Source organism: Populus alba, chromosome 10 (assembly GCF_005239225.2).
Source record: "Populus alba chromosome 10, ASM523922v2, whole genome shotgun sequence".
NCBI classification, from domain to species: Eukaryota; Viridiplantae; Streptophyta; class Magnoliopsida; order Malpighiales; family Salicaceae; genus Populus; species Populus alba.
Genome location: NC_133293.1, coordinates 20,681,596 through 20,703,243, shown reverse-complemented (window position 1 = coordinate 20,703,243; position 21,648 = coordinate 20,681,596). Strand labels below are relative to the sequence as shown.

Below are 21,648 nucleotides of genomic sequence, written 5' to 3'. Positions count from 1 at the left end.
GCCATTGTGCTTGTGAAGAACAAAGGGGCTGAAAACTGAAAGAATTTTGTCGGCCAAACATTTTATTTACGGATGAATGAATGGAGGTGGCATTTGTTGTTCCAATTATACATTTTGCGAAACATTCCACATATAATCAGAAAAACAGATGTAATGACTGGACACTCTACAGACACGAGAGGCTGAGGAGGTGCTTCTCGTTCACCTAGAAGGAACTGCCACTGCCTCCCTTCAGCCTCACCACTCAATTCTATTCATGTTATAATCAATTATTTCCTATTTCCACATCTTTACAGTATCGAGTATGCTCGGATCACTTCAACAATTGGTGCTCTGCACAACGGGCACTTTCCTCCACCACGGACCAACTCATTTGCACAATTTGAACAAGTGCACATGTGCCCGCACCTGCAATAAGTTTACAAATTGAACAGACTGTTAGTAAACAAACAGCAGCGGTGGAATGAAATCAACAAATCCTAAAATGGTTAGAATGATTTCACAACAAAGAGCTATGATACCTGTACAATAGAGAATCAATATGGCTGTCACAGCACACACAGCATGTCCCTTTCTTTACATGACCCCATTTAGACCCATCCTCAGATGTCTCAGCACCCGACCCTGCAACATAATGAATCTTTTAAGTTCATAACCAATGAGAGTAAATGATCAACAATTCAATGAGAAAAATTGAACGTCAAGTAGCCAACAAAAACCTTTTTCACCGGATGATCTATTCAGGGCAGCAGAGACTTCCTGTCTGACCGAACGTTGCAATTCAAGCTGCATATCCATGCAGGCTTCCAACATCCTCTGCATGTGGGTCATTCCTTGCTGAAGTCTTGCCATGTCTGCTCTCAGATCATTAATCATCTCCCATTCCTGCTCAGTATCAGAAATAACGGTTGCAGTCACAGAAATAACACAAGATAGGAAGAATAGAAGAATTGGCAGATTTAGAATGCTACTACTACTGGAAAAATACTATTAAGGCTTTTTGGAAAGGAATTACATTCTGTTGAATGTTTTCATAGTATCACATCAGAATGTCCTCAAACTATTTTTAGACCGGCCAAAAGGTTTCTGTCAGTATAATGACCAAATTTGGAAACAGCAGGGAAGGGAAACTAATCTGTGAGCCCTTTCTGTTTTCCGATATATGGCAATGATTCTGTACCTTCAACTCTTAGATCATAAAATGAAGCCATTTGATTTTCAGAACAAGTCAAAAAGTTGAGTTTTTGTGTGATGCAATCAGACAAAATGTTCCCAGAAATTCAACATAGAAAACTAAGATTATAATTGTGATGATAAAACATAATGAACTGTCTCAAGGCCTGTAGAGGAGAAGATGACTCACAAGTTCTGATCGATGCATGCTATGACGAGACCAGCTAGTGTGGTGCAAATCCTGGTGCCATAGTGGCTGAGGTGGAGGCACTGGTGGAGATGGCAAAACCATTGAAGGTCTGTTTTTGGCATCACGTTGACCCTCATCTCTCTGCTGCTCCTCATGTCGCTCCGGTGATGAGGGAGTTGGTGTTGGCAAGTTTCTGTGCAAATCCCAGTCAATGGGAGAACGACCTTGTCTTTCCACATATGACTGTATTAAATGGTCTAGGCTTTCACGGAAACCACTTCGAAGAAGATTAGACACACTTCTCCTACAGCAGGAAAAACAAATTTGTTCAATGATCAAAGTTAATTTCAATGACTTTCAACACATAAAAGGCCTTCAGTAACAAATCAATTACCTGCTCAACAGTTCTCTAAGCTCCATACTATACACATTATCATCATCGGGAGGGTGAAATCTATTGAATCTTCTCATTGGAACAGAACGGTGAGTTCTTAGAGGATCGGAAGGCCCCTCTGTCCAATTTTGAACAGCTTCCCTAGTGCTGTCCCCCCGCCAAAGTTCCTGGGATTCCTGTGGATGAACTTGTTCACCAAGCACATTTCCAGGTGTTTCCCGGGACCATTCATTGACTGAATTCTCTTGCCAATTTACATCCAGAGGTTCCGCATTACTACCTCTCCACTCATCTAACTGACTGTAGTTTGACTGTCGCCAGTTTCCTCTCTCATCATCAGCAACTTGTTCCTGCCAACCTTCTCCTTGATTAGCAGTTTCTTGCCAATTCATGTTGCCAGCAGCAGGGTTGCTCTCTGAGCTGTTTGTTTGGTTAGGCAAATGACGCATGTCATTTTCTTGACTCCTAGGTTGTGATTGATCATTTTCATCATATTGGATGTCCTGAGAAGTGTTTGTTTGAGTCTGATCATTTCTAGTATCATTTATGTTATTATTAGGGGTGGTATCAGAATGGCTGCTTACTTGACCACGGACAATATTTTCCAACCTGGAGCGGAACCCTTCCCTGAAAGAGAAAAGTCATTTTCCATTAGGGTGTCAATTGAAAATCTTTTTTTTTTTCATTGTTCAAAAACTGCAATAGCAGCAGCAGACATTAATCAAGCACAAATAAGCAATATATGGTAACAAGATCAAATTTTTAAGAGGACACAGCATTGCTCCACGGCAAGAATCCAATGTTCTTTAACAAGAAAAGACAGTCAAATTTCAGACTGATATCTGCATCTTAAGCAATTTATGATAAAATATCAGCAGCACATGTGCACAGTTAGATCATGTTCGAACATTAGAGCTGCAACCTCCACCCTCCTTAACACATGGTACATATTTCGCTTAGGTCAACAATACAAATCAAACTTAAGATGTATTCACACCACATAGATCCATCACTGCCTCCAAATGCATTTCGGATTTTGCTTTCTATTATTCATGATCAGGTCTTTTATCCCCCCCCCCCCAAACACTCACCCAAACTCAAAAGTCAGTAATGCATTTATGTGTATAAATCCACTGATATATCTCATCTTACCGTTGATATCACCAATATAAATGTGAAAATGTGCCATTTAATGCCCCAAGCAAAACTGGCACCACAATCTAGTTGCTAAACTAAGAAAATTTTTCACACTAGATGCAATGAGCCCTGGGTTACAAAATCATTTTTCCCACCATCACATGCATGTGCACAAACAGACAATGAATTTGCCAAACCACCAAATAAAATACCATCCTCTCATCTATGATTAGAAAAACTAGAAATTTTTTGTTGAATAAACTGAATTTGGCAGCCTTATAATTCCCATTCTAAGACATGAATTTCCTTATCTAGTCAACAATCAACAGTCGAATGACTGCTGGATTACATACAAAAAGACATAAACGACAGAGCTGCTCAGGAGAACAAGAAATATTTCGATGGCAAATTTCTCCGAATCACTCTTGTGAGTGAAAGTTGTATTCCATGTGTTTCCTTGATAGGATGATCCTAATATATTTCTAAACAAAATCTGTATCCTCAATCAAATCATCCTAAACAACGTGCTGCTTAGAAGGCAGATAAGGTAAATAGTATCCTAGAAAGCACAATTTTTTGAAGTGTCTGTACAATAAGTTGAAAATTCTCAATAGTATTCTAAGGATTTACACAGGAATTGAAAAACAAAATGCATACCTTAAGCCAGAAACAGTGTGTCGCTGCCTTAATTGAACTAGTTCACTAGCAGCCATGGAAGGTGGTCTCTCCTCTTCAACCGGTCTTTCATTTCGCAGGAATCTACCTCTTAGTAATGACTGGAAAATGTTTAAGCATGAGCAATCACAGTAAACGAACTAGAAGAGAGAATTTCCAATCACCATAAAAAAAGTACATTTTCGGAATGTTTTTATGATTAGCTTATTAAGGTTCCCCTTGAAACAATTTATTTTAACTGAATTTAATTTAGATCAAGCGTGGCAGCTGTTAGCCTTGAGGAGGGATATACAGAAATCCCTGTATGTTTAATTAATCATGAAGTTAACATAACCTTACTTTCTAATATCTTTACATAGACCATTGAAAGAAAGAAATATATAGTAGCATAGCAAAACGCTGAACTTATAAACAATGACATTATTTTAAAACAAGAAGCATTGCAACTTATAGTGATCGTATTGCTGAACATACACAGAACAACAGGTTAGGTTAAATTACTAATAAATGCTACCAAATAAAAAGAATCATTTACAACAAAGAACAGACCTGAATGCGGTTGCGGTGAGCAAAATCCGAGACTGCCCGATGCTCCAATAATCCCTCAAGCTCCCTTTGTCTTTCTCTCTCGATCCTGACAAGCAAGTCAAGAATTGCTTGTCTTCCACGCAACCTCAGCATGTCCCTGCGAATGTGCTCTGTTTGCCCTTCATCATGGTCAGCAACCGACCCATCACGTGCTCGGTCAACTTGTGCATTATGACCAGCAGCTTGATCTTCCCTTCGACTCGCACGAGCTCCTCGCTGCTGACTTGCCATCTGCACCCACTCCCTGACAATTCTAACCCTTTCCCTCTCTGTTTCACCAAGCCATTCTGCTCTAGGACTGCCATTCCTTTGGGATAGATTAGATGCATGATCACTAATGCCAGTCTCCATCCATCCCCGAGCAATCTGTCTCACACTCCTCTCAACTTCTCCAATATCAGGAGATTGCTCCCTGCTAGACTCATTATCCCCATGTTCATTCCGTGACCTCGTATGCTCATGTGACCAAGGTCCATAGTCATTTTCACTCTCACTTGCATCCTCCAAACTTCCCTGATTCTCACTGCCGCGACTCTCTGATGCATTTGAAGCTGTCATGTTTATATTAGAATCAGCATTCCTTCGCTGCCTCAACCTCTCCCTTCTACTCAACAAATGCTCATCTTCCAACTCCCGCCACATTTGCAAAATCGCAGATGCCTGAGTACTCGGCCTTTCCACTGCTCCTTGCCTTCTTGCAGTAGGCAACTGCGATTCCCTCAGAAACGAGGAATCAAGCATGGAAACAGTGTGCAAACCCGCAAGTGCCATCAACTCCGACTCACGATTACTCCTCTCCATAGTAGTTATCATCTCTTGTGCCTGGCGAGCAGCCCACCTGCTCAAAATTCGAGAGTGGCGCCTTCTTGCAGCTGATGACTCAGCCAAATCATCACCCTCGAGATCAGACCTCCGTCTCCTGCGCACAAGCTGATCACCTTCATCAACCTCGTCATCCACGTTACGATTAGAACTACACGAAGCAAATGGCATACAACCATCCAAATGCCCACGCATCAATTCCTCCAACCCCCTCTCAAATTCCGTGCGAGCATCATCTGTTGATTCAGGCTTTTGTTGTAAGAAATCAGTCATCCTCACACAATCCCTCCACCTACCCCGACACCTCACAACCTCCACTCTCAAAATTCACACCCCCCTTTAAAAAAAAATAACCCTTCTTTAAATCCACTAATTACACATAATCCCTTCATTACACAATCATAAAACTTATTAAAAAATAACATCAAACTCTAAAAAACCAAATGCAAACCCTAAATTCTGTCCCAAATTCAAACCAAATATAAATAAAATCTATTCCCTAAATTGAATTCTGATTGTCCCAAATCGATACCACCTGATAACATTTAAAATGTCGAAAAAAAAAATCTTTTAAGCAGAAAAAAAACAAGAAGAAAATTAACCAAATTGAGAAAATTAAGGATTGATATTTTTGACAAAAAACCGTACCTGGTAAGCTATGTCTATAACGTAGTTTTTTCTTAATGTCTTACGTTTGGGTTTTGCTTTGTGGATGTCAGGGAGAAACCAAAACAAAACCAAAACAAAAACAAAAACAAAACAAAAAATGATTTTTTTTTAAGGAAAAGGAAATGTGAAGTGTAAAGAGAGAATTGTTGAAGAAGAGAAGGGAAGAGAGATCACAGGAGAGAATTATATCTGAATTTATAATTAGTGTCCCTAGAGATTTCTTAGAGAGAGAAAAGGAATTAAGAGAGTTTTAGAGGGAGAAAGCTTAGAGAGAGAGAGAGAGAGAGAGAGAGAGAGAGAGAGAGATTTTATTTGTTTTTTTATTTTCTTTGTTTTGTTTTGTTTTTTATTTTTTTCGCTCGGGAAAGGACCGCGGATCTAAAGGGAGCGGCGGGCTTACGATGATTGACACGTGGGAGATTATGGCTTTTAAATTTTGAGCTGTTTTTTATTCTTATTTTATTTGTCAATTGCTAATGCCACGTCATAAAATTGGCAAGGGTCTGCACGAGCAACATCTGTCTTTTTTCCCTTATCTAAACAGTAAAACGTTGGATGTTAAAAAAGAAAAGGAAATCGTTGAATTAATTTTAAAAAATAAGAAAAATAAAGGCTTCATCTACGTTTAATTTTTGTTAAAAAAAGAGAAAAATAAAATTAACTTGCATTCCAAGTTTTTGCGTGAGTCTATGGTATTAAAAAAAAACAGTTTGAGACAAATAAACTAGCTTAGATAAAATCAACTCAAAAATTTATTAATTTAGCTTGTTACTAGGTTTTAAAAATAATAATTTGTAATTAATTTAGCATTATCATATTAACTCAACTAAAATTTAATTTAATTTTGTAAAAGTTAAATCTTTCAAAATAAAATATGTTAGCCCAAGATAATTTGTTCGATTCACAACTAAGGGATTGTAAAAACTTATTTATTGATGTTTTAGATGAGATTATTAAAATAAATTATGGAATTATCATAACCTTAATTAAATTATTATCGATGTTGTTATTAATTATAATAAACATAATAAAGAAATTTATTTGAGTACATTAGATCAGCTACCGCCAACTATCAGTGTTCATAAACTATTCAACACCTAACAAAAATTAAATGTTACAAAGTTAATTTACAAAGCATAGATGAAGTTGTTTAGCAGAAAGATTACAAGATTGGTTAGAAAATTGAAGATTAGTTTTAAATTAATACTAAAATAAACAGATTGATCAGCAAAATGAGAGCAAGATCTAACCAAGACTGTTGTGATGATGATTGGTTTGTCAGTCAAGGAGTACTCTTCTTCTTTTTATATGGTATGTAGACAATTAACTGTCAATTTAAGGAAAAATATGATCTTGGTCCTGCCCAGTGTCCGGGCAGCAGGTATATTGCTAGCCTGTCACTTTTCAGGATTTTAAGATTATGTTCAGCTCAGGACCACGGCTTGCAGAAGGGATTGTATTAATTTGATTTCAAGGTTAAAATTGTGTAATTACTTAATGAACATATTAATTATAATTAAGAAATATTTATAGATTTAAAAAATATTTACTCAATGAACATATTAATTATAATTTTAAATGAATTTTATCAAAAACATTCTAGTTAAGAAAATAATATATATATATATATATATATAATTTATAGCTTTTCTTAAATTAAATTATTTTTTAAAACCTTTAATCTTCTTGGTTAAATTAAGGTTTTGAGAAGCTAGTGAGTTAATTAGAGGATTGGATGGACGATTTTTATATAATCACAAGAAATTTGGCTAGAAAATTCAATGTATCCAGCTGCCAAATCCAATAAAAGGAAATCTCCTTGCCCAAGTTTGGTGCCATGTCAATCTATAACTTGTTATTTTATTTGAAAATCTGACAATGCACTGCTTAAAATATTATCCAAGTCAACAATTATTATGTTTGTGTACTCTTTAGATGGTCAAGTTATTGTTTATTAATTTTATATATATATAAAAAAAAAAAAAACAAGAAGCCAACATTTCTTACGTAGAATTGATAGAGCACGTGTTTTTTTTTATTTTGTTTTTTTGTTAAAATTTAGAAAGAGGAGAGTTCACTAGAAATGAAGAAAAGAAGATTAATATAACGGAATTACCTGTGCCCTGGCCTGAGATCATGGTATGTCGACCCAAAACATAAATCCGGTGAAAAAAGATACATTAACTCTGTTATATTATTATTATTATTATTATTATTTTCACAGATCTTAGCGTCAACTCTCATCATGAAAGGTACAAGAAGCATAATAATTAAATTCAAAATGGGAAAAACAAAGAAAATAGCAGGAGCGCAGAAAGGCGAGGGGCTAAAGGTGTAGACTGAAGCCCACTCGAGGGAATATGGAGTTTACTTGAGGGAGTCCTAAAGGGAGAAAGCAAAAGCTTTGAAATATTTTTCCTCTTCAGGGGAAGAAGGGAGGAAGGAGCATGTGGTGGCCTGAGATGCCAAGAGGGAAATCAGGCCCTTGTCTTACTCTTTGTGATCAAAATTGGGTGTTGGTGTTGGGTGACGAGCATCATTCTTGTACGGTGGTCTGCCTTTTTCAATGACGTTGATGTTGCAAATGCATCTATATTTTTTTCATCACATTAAAAAAAAAAAAATTAGGTCAAATCTTGATCGGGGTGCTGCACCAAACTTAAGCTATAGAAAATATCTCCATTTTTAGCATGCCTCAATTGGTTGAGAGCATTAATTCAGGATTCTATGTACTAATCAGGCTAATTAAACTTTACCTATACTAATACTGGACTAATAAGTTATGCTGTTAATTTGAGTTATTCTTTGAAAAAAATTATTAGTAAGGTATTTAAAATAATATTATTTTAAAATATTAATAAAAAATCATGTGTCGAATAACATGTTACTTGGGGCAATTTCTTTTCTTTTTTTTTTTTTAATTTTATAAAATCTAAATAAATTTAAGTTTTTCATCAATTTATTAAGCCGGTCCAAGTTTTTTAACAATGCATATATGGATATACTGTCAGCTTTCATATATTAAGGCAAAAGAAGCATTGAATTCTTTTCACTACCATGCATACACCATTTCTTTTTTCTTTTTTCCAACTTACTAAGTCTAATTTTGAGTTAATTATGAAATTAAGGTTGTCTAAGATTTATTAAACCTTTCAATCAATAAGAAAAGACCCTAAAAATCTTGTTTAGGGATTTTTTTGCTGTTTTTTTATTTTGATATGCACAATAAAACAATAAAAAATATATCTTTATAGTTCATTTTACTAATTGTCAATAAAATACTCTTTCAAGAGCTTCGCCTTTTTTTTCCATTAGATCTTAACAGGGCGTAGTCGAGATCCGTTAGGTCAATCTAGCTATTTCTTTTCCTTCTTATTTGCCGAGTGAGAATTATTCATCCATGTGATTAAATAAACTTTTATTTTCCATAATAATTCATACTTTTGAAATAGAAACCATTGTTTATAGAAATTAATGATAATTAAATCCACCTTTTCCTCCTTTTGTTCATGTCATGACATGGAAAGTGACCAACCCTGAAACCAGTTAAGACTTCAATAGTGATTGGAGAACAAGATTCTCTAAACTTGCTTCCTCGCAAAGTCAAGAAAGTTTTAAGCCAAAATAAATGCAATTTAAAGCTCAAGTACTAATTAATTAAACCACTACTCATTGATCATCTTCAAGCCATAAAATTATAAACAAAAATTACTTGTGTCGATCGAGGGGTTATTCGTTCATTAATTATTAGCACATGTCCATAACATTTGATGGGAAAAAAAAAAAAAAAAAAACTTTTGTTAGTGCATGGACCCATTGATCAAAGAGTTTGAACTTGTATAATGACTAAAAATTTGCAGGCACCTATTCAATTTAATCATTTCCACTTGAAAATTTGGGTCACCTTTTCTCTCTATTCTTGACAAATTAACACTCGCAAGTTTGACCAATTAAAATTTATTTTTTTTCTAAAGTAACTCCCATTTTCCCATTCTATTTTTTTCCTTTAACAATAGAGAGTAATTATTAACGTGAATAAAGGTCAAGCCCTGCCTCTATATATTTGTTTTGCTAGATTGAAACTAAATTTATAACCTGATGATGTGTGCCTATATACACTCTCTAAGACATATTGTGTCGTGTATGGGTCAGAACCACATGGCATATATATTTTGTCTTTAAAAAAGCACGACATCAATATCTATTTATGAGGATAATAAAAATTTTGGAAACACTATTTCCTACAAACTTATTTCGTTGCTATAGATATATTTCTATTTATGAGGTTTCATGACACTTTTTTTATCCTTTATATTTTAGGTTTTTTATATTTTTATTTTTTCCAATTTTTTCCAGGGTTTTTCATGTTCTTTAGAGATAAAATTTAATTTTCTCAAGGAATTTCAAAAATAGATTTTCTTTTAAGTATTGCAGGGTATTTTCATCTAAAAACAACAAAAGGAGTATATAGGAGAAAATATAAAAACATATGTGCATTTAAAAGTGATTTTTTTTAAAAAAAAAATAACATATAAGATAATAAAGAATAGATGAACTTATAACTAACCCTAAAAAATCCCTGTGATCTCACATTAAATTTAAAATCGAGATAATAACATAAAAAGAAAAAACAATAAATCCAAGCCAGGATCAAAGAGCAGTTGCAATCCACATGGTTTTGATGAAAAAAAGGGGGGAAATAAGGAAAGGACGAAACATATATAAACCATATTAGAATTGAAACGAACATGTTGGATGATTTATATAAGCCACAAAAATCCCTAGTAAAAGTTGAAGTTGAAAAATGTAAATATTGGTGGTGCATGGGATTTGAGTCATTTGACGCCCTGGAGTAAATGCTATGGGATTTAATTTTATGTAGTAGTTATTAATTTGTTTGATATCTATAAAAAGGCTAAATTAATTTATAGTTGATTAGACAAATCAAGCAATTACTAGGGTTTCTTAACTTTTTGTTATAACATCATGCCTCGGTGATAATCATAAAATTTACCGAATACTGTATATAAATCAAATTGGAAAATGAAATTAAAAAAAGAAAACTTAAAACATGAAATCAGCATTTAATAACCTTTACAAGATGAAAATGAACCCGAGAGATCTTTAATTTAAGTAATAATTTATCTCTTGACTTATCCAAAAAGGAAAAAAACACTCGAGAATCAATTAACCCAGCTAGCTAGTTAAAATCATGCACGCAGGAGCCATATTACAAGGGCAATTATTTATATGTGTCCATTAGCATGCAGACAAGAGCATTGGGGTGGAAAAAACTGTGTATATAGTTATATATGTTAGGTCACCCGTCATTCAATTTTCCATCTCCATGCAAGTTGTCTGCTGTCTGCTTCTCTCAGATCATTCCTCTAGGGTTTTAGCAAAACTCCATCTCCAAGAAGCCAAAAAACTATTACTCTCCATCACATTTTGCACCCTTTAGAGATGCATGGAGTTGGTCTGTGCACCATGGACAGTATATGCATCTTAGTCTGATATGGTGGCATTTTTATCATTGGGAATCAAATCACATCACATTTTTCGGTGTCATTGCTGGATGCCCTGGGCTTTATTCAAAGGCTGTGGTGTTATTGGATTAGAATCCTATGTTGTTGTTGAAAATACTGCATGGTTGGGTCCATGAAACTTTTATCGCTTAGGTGTTGCTACTGTCTGGTTCTGCTGGAAGGAATATATCACTTCTCTTTACGTGTAAAGCTGATAATTTGGACTTTATGTTCTTGATTGTTCTTTTTGGTTTTCCTTGCAAGTGAGGGGACATTGCGGTCATGGTACATTCAGCATAGGCTTTCGATCAAGTGGCAACTATCAAATTGTTAGGGATTGTTGCCATGCTTTATTGATTATTGATGAATTCGTGAAAAAACTTTACATAAAAATTGAGCTTTTTATAGACTAAAATCTTGGGTCAATACATATGAACTTAATTAATTATTAGCTTTGTGTTTGGACTTATTGATTGTTGGGCTTAAACGGTGTATGAAAATTTGTCTAAAAAACACAAATTATTTGTGGAATGAAGAACTCTTCAATACTTAAATTAATAAGTGTATGAAAGAATCGAGAGAAAATATAATCAAGACTTGTTAAAGAGTATAAGAAAAATTACAACCTACCTTGTTTATTTGTTGACATAAAATATTTATAAACCCTAGATGTTCATCTTAGGATGTGATTAAGAGTTTCATGATTGATGGAAACATTAACATCCACCATTAATTGTAGTATTTTGCACTTTATTGATAGAGAAATGGGTGATTGTTAGTGATACATTAAATGAAAATAATCATTGATTGAAAAAATAAATACTTCATTTATATAAAAAATGGTGTGCAAGCACAATTGATTATTGGTTTAAAAAAATAAAAACAACCTTACCCAAATGATGTGGTATGGATGGTGGACACACGCGATATAGGGTGTTGACGTGTGATCAGGTGCGTGGATAGTGGCCATTTTATTTGGGCATGGTCCAAATAGATTAGTTTTTTAAAAATTTTATTTTCTGGGCATTGACATAATGCCATTGATGATGGTAATTATTTGAACCACTGAGTTTAAATTTGTTAAGGTTATCCTACATCGTTTGTAGTAGAAGATGTTAGGGGAGAATTTACAAGTGTGAGGAAAAGCCTCACCTCATAAGCTAACTTATGTTTTAGAGTAAGATAGGTCCAAGACCACCTAATAATTGATTACAAAACCTAATTAAGTTTGCTAACAAATCTGGACCCTACAATCAGGACGAGGAATAGGCTGGCATGACTCTGATCCAAGACCTGAGATGTGAGGGGAAAATTGTTGGGGCTATCGCATTTCAGGTGTGGAAAGAACCAGTAAAGAATTCATTCATAAATACAAGGGAAATTAAACCCGACCACACAAGCTAGCTTTTAAGGAAGAGATATCGACCTAAGACTAATACCACCTCATAGAAAATTTATGATCTTTCAGGTCAGGTTCCATTCATTATATTTTTAAAATTAAAGAGATGAAGACTTATACTTATTTTAACCAGAGTGGAGATTTACAGTAAAAAAAAAAGAAAAAAGGAAGAAGCTAACAAGGGAAGAGGATGGGTGAAGATTTTCTCCAGGCGACGAGCTTGGGACTTCGGGAGCGCCCGCTCTGCCCAGTTTAATATGGGCTCAGCATGGGCTTCAGCTCCTTTTTTTTTTCTTTTTTTTTTTTCCAATTAAACTACTTATTTAATACTTGTATCTAAAAAATATATTTTCACATGATCCTTGGAGAAAATTGTGAGATTTTTTTATAATTTTTCTTTGGGTAAAACGTAATTTCTGTAGCTATTTCACTTCTTCATGGCCCTTGAATATGATGCAGACACGCATATATTCTGGTCACTATAGAGAAGAAATTGATGATAATAAAACAAGTGGATAATAATCAAAGTTGAAAAATTGATAGAAAATAGCTTCATGTAACGTTCCTTTCACATGCAGAAGCATTTCCCTCCTGTACTTATAAGTCTCCTGTCACCTTCTATTTTATATATTTATCCTGTCCAGTTTAACAAGTCGTTTTCAAACTGATGAACATTATTACCTCCTCAGGTTTTTCCACATCATTCAATTTCTCTATCTCCTTCTGTGTATCCCCTCTTGTTGAATTGCTATAACAATAATAATACATATTTTAATCATTTTTTCTTGGCCGAAAGAGTTAAATCTCCAAACGGCAGCTTCTATTTTAAAAGTTGGAGTATGAAATTCAAAAAAAAAATTATTTTATAAATTATTTTAAATAAAAAATATCAATTAAAATAATGAAAAATAATTTTTATAGATAAAAAAATTTGAAAAATAATAAAATTAAAAAAAAATCACAAAGTATTTCAAAAAAAAAAAATAGTAATTAAAAAAATAAAACTAAATATGATAAATAAAAACTTTCAATAAAAAATAATAAGAGAAAAACTAAAAAATATATTAAAAAAATGATGAAAAATTGATATAAAAATAAAATTAAATTAAAGGATAATTTTTTTAAAAAATAAAAATAAAATATATAACAATTAAGAGAATAAAAACCAAATTTGATATAATCAATAAATAAAAAGATATTTCTGAATTTTTAATAATTTTTAGAAATTATTTTCCTTTAAAAATAAAAAAAATAATTTTCTAGAGATTAGAATAATTTTAAAAAAAATATATTTTTTTTTCTGTTAATTAATTTTTGTAATAGTAAATAATTTAAAAAGAAAAACCGCTTTTCATCGTGAAAGAAACGTTGCTTGGAATCGACAAGTTCACAAACGAAGGGGGTTCGTTCGTTGTCCATTCCTTTTCACCGACAATTTCGAAAGTGACCAAAACATCCTTTGCATTGCAAGGGTTGAAACTTGAATGCCCTTTTGAAGGGGATAATAAGGTAAACTCACCCTTGGCAACCATAGTTGCAGCATTAAATGTTCATCTGGCAATTGATTGGACAACTCTATTTCCATGAATGAGAAAAATCTTCCACTTGTCTCTAATTTCAAGATTATCGTTTTTTTATTAGCAAATAACACCACAAAACAAATAGACTCAACCACGTAAGCAAGTTGTGTTCACATCTTATTTCAACTCTCGTGGGTCACTCCGAACTGACTGATCCACAGGTGACCATGTCGTTTTCTTGGTGGGTTCTTGTCAATTTCGGTTGTTCTGATTTTTTAATGCTAATCTTGAAAATAGGGAAATATTTATGATCAAGTAATTAGCATCTAAAATATATATAAATAATAAAATAATAAAATCTTGATAAAATAATATAGTTTGAAACATCATGGTTTAAAAACATAATATTTGATATATATTGATGGTTATAATTTAAGATATCAATTTTCGAGTTTTGAAACATGATATTTAGCAGATGTTATGTTTTTAAAATATGACAAGATCAAATTATTTTATTTTATCAAAAAAAAAATTAATAATATTATTTTTATAAATTTCTTTGATATATATTAATGGTTATAAACTAGAACATCAATTGTTATGATTTTCAAACTTGATATTTAATAGAAATCACGCTTTTAAAACACACCAAGATGAAATTATGTTATTTTACTAAAAGAATTCAAACAGTATTCTCTTGAATTTTAAAATTTATTGTGTTAATTGAGAAGGAAAAAAAAACAAATATTTAAGGAGAATAATCCTGAACCTTACATGTTATCTTTTTGAGGCCAAGTGAGGGCCTGCACTTGGTTTTGGCATTTTCTTGTGAAGTGGGAAACATCAATGGATTCTATATAGATATCCATGGCCTACATCATGGAGCATCTTCACCATCTCTATCATGATTCTACCGGAAACCTAGTAGCTAGCTTTCTGTTCTCCCCACTTTTTTTTAATATTTTCTTCAAGGCTTTCCTCCCCTCCTCCTCCTCCTCCTCCTCCTCATCTGTATGAAGAAGGTCAATGGCACTCTTTTAAACAATTAAAACATGGGCTTCTCTTGAAAAAGCTTTCTCGAGTCGAAACAAGCCCACTACATGGGCCTTGTTTATTGGGTAACACATATGAGCTTAATTAACTTCTGATCTTCACATGGCTTAACCCGCCAAGCTTGGGCCTTTTCAGGCCCGAGGAATGTTGCAGTGACATGTCGTTCTTGATATCACCTGCCCTTTTCTTTCTCTTTAAGAATGGCATGACTTGTCAATTGCCAAGCCACAAATGTTCCTTTAATCATAGTTATAAAGCCTGGCATGCACTAACATGTTGACCTGCACTCAACTCATGAAAATATATATGTATAATTTATTCAGTTACCTAGTAACTCAATTAACTCCGATCTAATATCAACTTATTAACTTTTATTTTTTCAGAATAATGTTATTTATTAAAAAAATAAAATCTATACTCTTAAACAATATTTTTGAAACAATTTTCAAGTAAGTCTTTCTAGTGCTATAAAAATAATCTAAATTTTACTCATTAACAAAAAAAATCTTTTTTAACTACAGTGACAATTCCTAGATTGTAACTGGATGTCATGCCCGCGCGATGTCACAGGCTTATATGTGTTTGTGGGTTTGTGAAAAAAATCATAAAAAAAATAATATAAAGAAAAAACTATTGCAATCTACGGTGTTTTCAAGGAAAAAAACTACAAAGCTAAATTATTAACCAACTTAATATTAAAAAAGAAAATTGAGAAAGAAAATTTTTTTAAAAAATCATAACAAAAAAAAATGAAAGGAAAAAAAATAATATAAGAAAACACTGTAGTAATCCATAATGTTTTAAAGAAAAAAAATACATAACTAAATTTTCAACTAGTTTAATATTAAAAAAAAATTGATAAAAATAATTTAAAAAAAAACACAAAAACAAAAAAGAATAAAATAAAAAAAATAAGACAATTTTAGGGAGAAAAAAAAACATGTAAAAAAAAAATTACAATATTTTTCCCATATATTTTAGAATATTACTTAATAGATTATACCAATGCATAAAAAAAGGTCAAGAAAACTACGGGAGAAGGGCATACAAATTTTTGAAAGGCCTTCGGTTTATACAATATTTTTCGTCCAGAAGACAAATGGGTGTTATATGTCAGCGGCAACAACTTAGCTAGGTGATGGGGTAGATATTATTTTTTTTAAATCAGTGTATTAGAATTATCTAAAAATATATAAAAATATTAAAGCTAAAAAATCTCAATTTTTTTTTTTAAAATACAGTTGACCACAATACCTAAACAACAACAAGACGGTTTTCACACATTTGAGCTCCTTAAACTGACAGAATCGAAAATAAACACGGATTAAGGCAGCTCAAAATTCACTGTTCTGAACCCTGAAGGCCGCAACTGGACCATCGCGGCTAGAGGCGATGCACCGGCCATTTCATGCTAGTCCTTTGAGTTCGAGTATCCCAATGCTTGTCTACTTCTCAACCCTTCACGGACCTGCTGCTTTCAAAACGTTTGCTTCATTCATATACCCCGATGCCTGTCCAGTAATGCAATTCATTCCATGGTATCCAATCCCAGATAAGTTCTTGAAAGAAATAGATAGGAGAGTATCTCAGCGCTTTATATTATTATAATGCATAAGTATTTGGGATTAATTAATAAATGTTATTGAGCTGAAATGGTAGGCTTTCTTGTCATCAAATCATAGACTTGATTGTTTCATTTCTGATGAATACAACTACGTACTAACAATATATGGTACTGAGGCTACGTTTTGCTGATATAAATGAAGGAGAGTCAACGTTATGGAAGCAAGTTAATACAAGGTCGGGAAATGAAACCAAACCCATTAAAATAAAAGCAGTTAAACCAACCCTCTGCATTGCTTTTCTTTGAAATCTTCGCTCAACCACGCTGACAGATACCTACCACGCTGAAGGAGCCCTCTCAACCCCAGCCAGAACTAAACCAACTTCGTTCAACCACCTCTAGATAGTTACGGTGCACTGCCTCTCTTACTTAATTTGGTTCCCTATTTATACAATTACAGCCCCAAGAAACCTTAACCATATATATCCAGCTCCGTCTTTGAGCCAAGACGAACAAGCAAGACTGTGTTTGATTTGTTGACAAGTAAGAAATGGGTTCTGTTTCTTCATCAACTGTTATGGCAGAAAAGATCTCTTGGTACTGTGCTTTGTTGATGGCACTAATGCTAGTTTTGAGCTGCTGTGAAGTGAGCGAAACCGAATTGTCCACGGTTGGGCACCCGAGGTTTTTTGAGAACAAGCCATGCGATGAGATTTATGTGGTTCGAGAAGGTGAGACTTTAAACACTATTAGTGAGAAATGTGGGGATCCTTATATTGTTGAGGAAAATCCACACATCCATGACCCGGATGATGTTTTCCCTGGCCTGGTCATCAAGATTACTCCTTTCATCGATAGGTATACTCCAGAGGATGTATCATCTCAGATGAGATAGTTTGTATAATTGCTTTTAAATGTTTACCTTTATGTAATCCTTGAAGACACAAAAACATGGAGGGAGCTGTGTATATTTCTTCTCCCCTTGTGCTTAGACACTTGGTGGTGCTCCAGCTTGTCCTCATGAAATCAATGGAAGAAATTTTTTACAGTGTCAATATTTACAGTAGGTGTACCGTGTCAGCAAAGCTGCCTAGAAGAGGTGTGCACTTGCACTGTTATGCATGCACAATTCTTAAAAAAAAGGCTTACCAAAGTGGGCCGATCCTAGCAAAGAAAAAGTGAAAGATAAAAACAGGTACAGAAGGATCGGCCTGGTCAATGAGAAGAGCATGGTGATGATGGGCTCTGTTCAATGCTCTGTTTGGCAGTAAGAAAAGATAACCGATTGCATCCATCATTAATTAATCTATAGTGTAATGAAACAAGACAAAAATATAAGTGTATAAATAAGAAACGTTACTAAAAAATAAAATTGAGGAAGCAGAAAGTTTTGACATTTAAATTGGCTAAAATGATCAAAAGAAAAAAAAAAGGAGTAGCATGGAGGGGTGGAACAACATATACTCAACGTTCAAGGTTTTGATAGATGACCGTTTCCCTATATACTCAATGTTCAACATAACTTTAAGGTGTATGGTAAGAGTTTGTCTTGTAGCTCCCTTTAGGATGGGTTTTCGAAAAGTGATGCTACATATCAAGAAAGTTTTATCACAAAAGAAAGGAATAGACCTCAATGGCAATGTGTATGGTTTTCGTCAAGTTTCTGGCTATTTATTTTCAGAGCCTGTGTCTTTGTGATGTCGTGATGTGTATCATTTTCCCTGCTGGAATGCTTTGTGGTGACTACGATTTTTGGGGCCTAAAATATACCATGAGAATATGGAGGAAACAAGCTAACAGAAAACTGTTCCGATATGAACTGGTAGCCCGTCACTTGCAACAAAAACATAAATAGAATCGTTGCTAGTATGAAATTAATCGCATGGTTTGTTCTGAACTAAGACTAGCTCTGGAACAAGAAGAAAACAGAACACAAGCGTACATAGAACAGCCAGGATTCTCATTGCCTGTTTCCAATATAAACATGCAATACCTGGGTCGAAGGAGACTAACAGATTTAATTACAATGCTGCAAGTGCTGCCTTCCATAAATCTCAAATCTCACCAGTTCCAAGAGGCTGCCTTGATGTGTCACCAGAGGCCCATGCTTGATAGTCCTTTACAAGCTGCAAAATTATTAAAGCAATTGATGTCACAAGAAATTAACCGTTACTGATGAACAAATACAAGCCTACAGGAGGAATAAATCAATCCTAGATGATGGTGGCAAAATGTAGGAGCAGACGAATCAAACTGGTATATCCAGGTTATGGAGGCAGTTTTACATTGTTTTAAGAACTGAATCACCAAATCGTACTTCATTTACCAATTGAAGAACAAGATTTATCAGACAGAAGAGAATTTCGTGCAGAATTCTGAAAATGATCTTGAACTGTTAGAATATGTTGCTGGGATTTGTTCTTTCATCTAATCCCCTAATTGATACCTGCTTTTAATTGCCATATGGTTTACATGAAGTCATTTTTCATGGTGCGAGACCAGTGGAATTCAACCTGGACCAGGAACTTCAAGACTCACCCAAATAGTGAACATGCAAGGGTTTAACCAAAATGAGGTACTAGGCGGGCAAATATCAGATCTGCAACTAGTAACAAGCCTATTTCATTCTTCATAGGATAATTTAATTTTGATTTCCTCAAACCTGTGCCATAAAGCGGGGAAGCATAAGCCCAAGTATTTGTTGAAGGATTTGGGCACCAGTCGATTCTATCGCTTCAGCTGGAATGGCTCTAATTGCAGAAGGAACCTCGATGCTAACCTATAATGAAACACAACGAGTTTAAAATTAATATTTGTTTACATATATGACCATGTACAATACTGAAATCATTATAAAACACTGCGCCACAAGCAAAGACAACTTTGTCAAGTACCTCAATGACTGCATCTGAAGTAAGTCGTTGCATTGTAGAGTTGCTTGAGTTGCTACTGCATGAAATTTGGTTCACCATAGAAGCTGCATTCCCACACCAAATTAGTGTCAAAGCATTCCTGAAAAAAGCATTTAGAATAATAAATTTAGAAATTTAATTGCTAACACTACTTTGTACATGGATTTTTTCCGAAAGAAAATCTCTCATCCTTTGCATTGGTTCAGCCAAAATGATCGCATGTTCCTGATAATGATTTTTGTCACGCACAGCAGTTAAGGTTTACAGAGAGATGCTATTTTCACCATGACAATTGAATTATTAAAGTTTCCCTCAGCTAAGCTGCAGAAGTTAAAGACATGGTTTTGCTGGCATGTTGGTGCCTTATTGCCAATCACTGTCCAGGCTTCAAGAACACACACAAGCAGTGGAGTATAGCCAGGGACAGAAGGTTATTAAAATAAATCTCAGAAACCAGTTTTTATGAGATAGTAAACCACCTTCCTCTACTCAACTTAATAATACAGCATTTCCAGTATTTTCTCGCTATGCCTGAATTGTAGCCATTTTACAAATAAAAGCCTGGTCAACAGTAGCCATTTCACAGCAAGAACAGGCTAAGTATGAAAAACATTCTGAGAAGCACATCATGAAATTTAGTTGCTGAGCATTTCATTCTGTACAGTAAAATTTTAACAAATCAAGTGTTGCAACATTTCAAAGATGTATTTTCTACCTTCCAATTCCAAGCAAAAGAGAAAAAACGAAGGACAGGGCATCATGTACTCCTTCGCTAAAACCATGGTTTTGAAACTAATCTCTGAAAGAAAACCATTGATTTACAGCATGCATCCAATCATACATTGAAACTAAAGTCCCATTAAACATGACACTAGTACACATTCTTACACCTATAACACAAAAAAATAACGAAACCAGACTTATACAAGGTATAATAAACAAGTCAAACCTCAAGAAGACAACTATCATAGTAAGCATTGGCCAATAATGACAATTACAGTACCACCACATTTCAAGCCCGTCATAAAAAAACAGAGTCAAAACCCTGGTCTAACACACAAAGAAATCCAAAATCAATCCATGTTATGCTTGACAGAAAACCCAAATAGAAACCCTTACCGTCAAACTTCTCATTCTGCGCAACGACAATCGGCGAACCTTCAAGCTGCCGCAACAAACCAAGCAAACATCAGGGCATAACACCATGTAATCCAAAACTTCATATACAAACTCAAAAGCAACAATAACAACTAGTGTATTATCATTACCTTACAGGACAACAGCTTAATGCAACAACCATTAGGCTGCTCTTCAACTCTAACAAGCAAAACAGGACAAACCTCAAACGCAAAAAACTTGAACCTATACACGTAACACCTAAACGTGTTGTCGTCTACCCTCTCTATCCTTTCCGCATCCAACACTGAGTACTGACTCGCTGGCAAACTCATATACTCCACTGCAACCTCAACATAAAAAATCATTACAAACTCAGTTTCAAAACAATCAAAATTAAAACATTTTGTAATCTTTAGCTTAAGAAATTAATCCATCCTAACATTACTTAGAGGGCGCCCGAGTTGCCGGACCGAAACGGACTCTCTACGTCTAGCAATGAATTTCGCTTTCGGGGCGGAATCAGCCGAAGCACGAAGCGTGCATTTTGGATATTCAGTTGGAAAGAGTTGTTTGGAAGTGAAGGGATTTCTAGGGTTTCTGGATCTGAAAGAAATTGAATTTAGGCCTATTGTTGCCATGAAAACAACTGGAAATCCAAGGATTGCAAGCTAGAAGAAGATAAAATAGAAGTATTGTCTGTGTTGGTGAAGGATAAGAGGACGAGTGGTTCTGCGGCTAACGAGGCGCAATTTAGACTCACATGGTTACATTTTCCTAAGCTGCACAAGAAAATGCCAGTTGGTGGTTTTGGCATTGATTGTGGGCCAATTTGTTTTTTTGCTTGACATAGATTACATGTGGCGTAGGATAAAAAACGTCACGTCAATGCTTTACCAAGAAGCGCACAT

At 34.4% G+C, this 21,648-nt stretch overlaps 3 protein-coding genes across 8 annotated transcripts; 1 reads left to right on the top strand and 2 right to left on the bottom strand.

The window, feature by feature from the left end:
• Positions 1-29: 29 nt before the first annotated feature.
• LOC118059849 (uncharacterized) lies at positions 30-5,938 on the bottom strand. Of its 4 annotated transcripts, XM_035072835.2 has the most exons (9): positions 5,628-5,937; positions 4,119-5,514; positions 3,552-3,670; positions 2,342-2,384; positions 1,758-2,260; positions 1,364-1,667; positions 720-885; positions 522-624; positions 30-408 (listed from the first exon to the last, which is right to left on the bottom strand). In XM_035072835.2, the coding sequence occupies exons 2-9, from the start codon at positions 5,250-5,252 to the stop codon at positions 291-293; spliced, it is 2,490 nt and encodes an 829-aa protein (XP_034928726.1). In that variant the 5' UTR covers positions 5,253-5,514; positions 5,628-5,937; the 3' UTR covers positions 30-290. The 4 variants fall into 4 exon arrangements, with proteins under 4 accessions (XP_034928726.1, XP_034928723.1, XP_034928725.1 ...); XM_035072832.2 differs by having other exon boundaries at positions 1,758-2,384; positions 5,628-5,938; XM_035072834.2 differs by having other exon boundaries at positions 1,758-2,384; positions 4,119-5,215.
• A 10,953-nt stretch (positions 5,939-16,891) lies between these two features.
• LOC118059844 (uncharacterized) lies at positions 16,892-21,648 on the bottom strand. Of its 3 annotated transcripts, XR_012170989.1 has the most exons (8): positions 21,186-21,648; positions 20,890-21,080; positions 20,741-20,786; positions 19,604-19,686; positions 19,372-19,488; positions 18,775-18,835; positions 17,632-17,966; positions 16,892-17,535 (listed from the first exon to the last, which is right to left on the bottom strand). XR_012170989.1 is itself a non-coding variant. In XM_073412006.1 (7 exons), exons 1-7 carry the CDS (start codon positions 21,376-21,378, stop codon positions 17,959-17,961), a joined length of 699 nt encoding a protein of 232 aa, XP_073268107.1. In that variant the 5' UTR covers positions 21,379-21,648; the 3' UTR covers positions 16,892-17,958. The 3 variants fall into 3 exon arrangements, 2 of the variants coding, with proteins under 2 accessions (XP_073268107.1, XP_034928719.1); XM_073412006.1 differs by having other exon boundaries at positions 16,892-17,966; XM_035072828.2 differs by lacking the exons at positions 16,892-17,535; positions 17,632-17,966 and having other exon boundaries at positions 18,504-18,835.
• On the top strand, positions 17,260-17,764 carry LOC118059846 (uncharacterized). Its single transcript, XM_035072831.2, has one exon. The coding sequence runs from the start codon at positions 17,260-17,262 to the stop codon at positions 17,602-17,604; it is 345 nt and encodes a 114-aa protein (XP_034928722.1). The 3' UTR covers positions 17,605-17,764.

Bases quoted from the DNA above. Each gene is read 5' to 3' on its own strand.
- LOC118059844 (XM_035072828.2), bottom strand. From the start codon at position 21,378: ATGGCAACAATAGGCCTAAATTCAATTTCTTTCAGATCCAGAAACCCT. The intron at 21,081-21,185 runs GTAATGTTAGGA...TTGAGGTTGCAG, and splicing joins GCAACTCGGGCGCCCTCTAA to TGGAGTATATGAGTTTGCCA. The intron at 18,836-19,371 runs GTTTGAGGAAAT...ATAATTTTGCAG, and splicing joins TTCCCCGCTTTATGGCACAG to CTTGTAAAGGACTATCAAGC.
- LOC118059849 (XM_035072833.2), bottom strand. From the start codon at position 5,252: ATGACTGATTTCTTACAACAAAAGCCTGAATCAACAGATGATGCTCGC. The intron at 3,671-4,118 runs GTCTGTTCTTTG...AACATTTTCCAG, and splicing joins CTCACCGCAACCGCATTCAG to TCATTACTAAGAGGTAGATT. The intron at 409-521 runs GTATCATAGCTC...AACTTATTGCAG, and splicing joins ATTGATTCTCTATTGTACAG to GTGCGGGCACATGTGCACTT.
- LOC118059846 (XM_035072831.2), top strand. From the start codon at position 17,260: ATGGGTTCTGTTTCTTCATCAACTGTTATGGCAGAAAAGATCTCTTGG.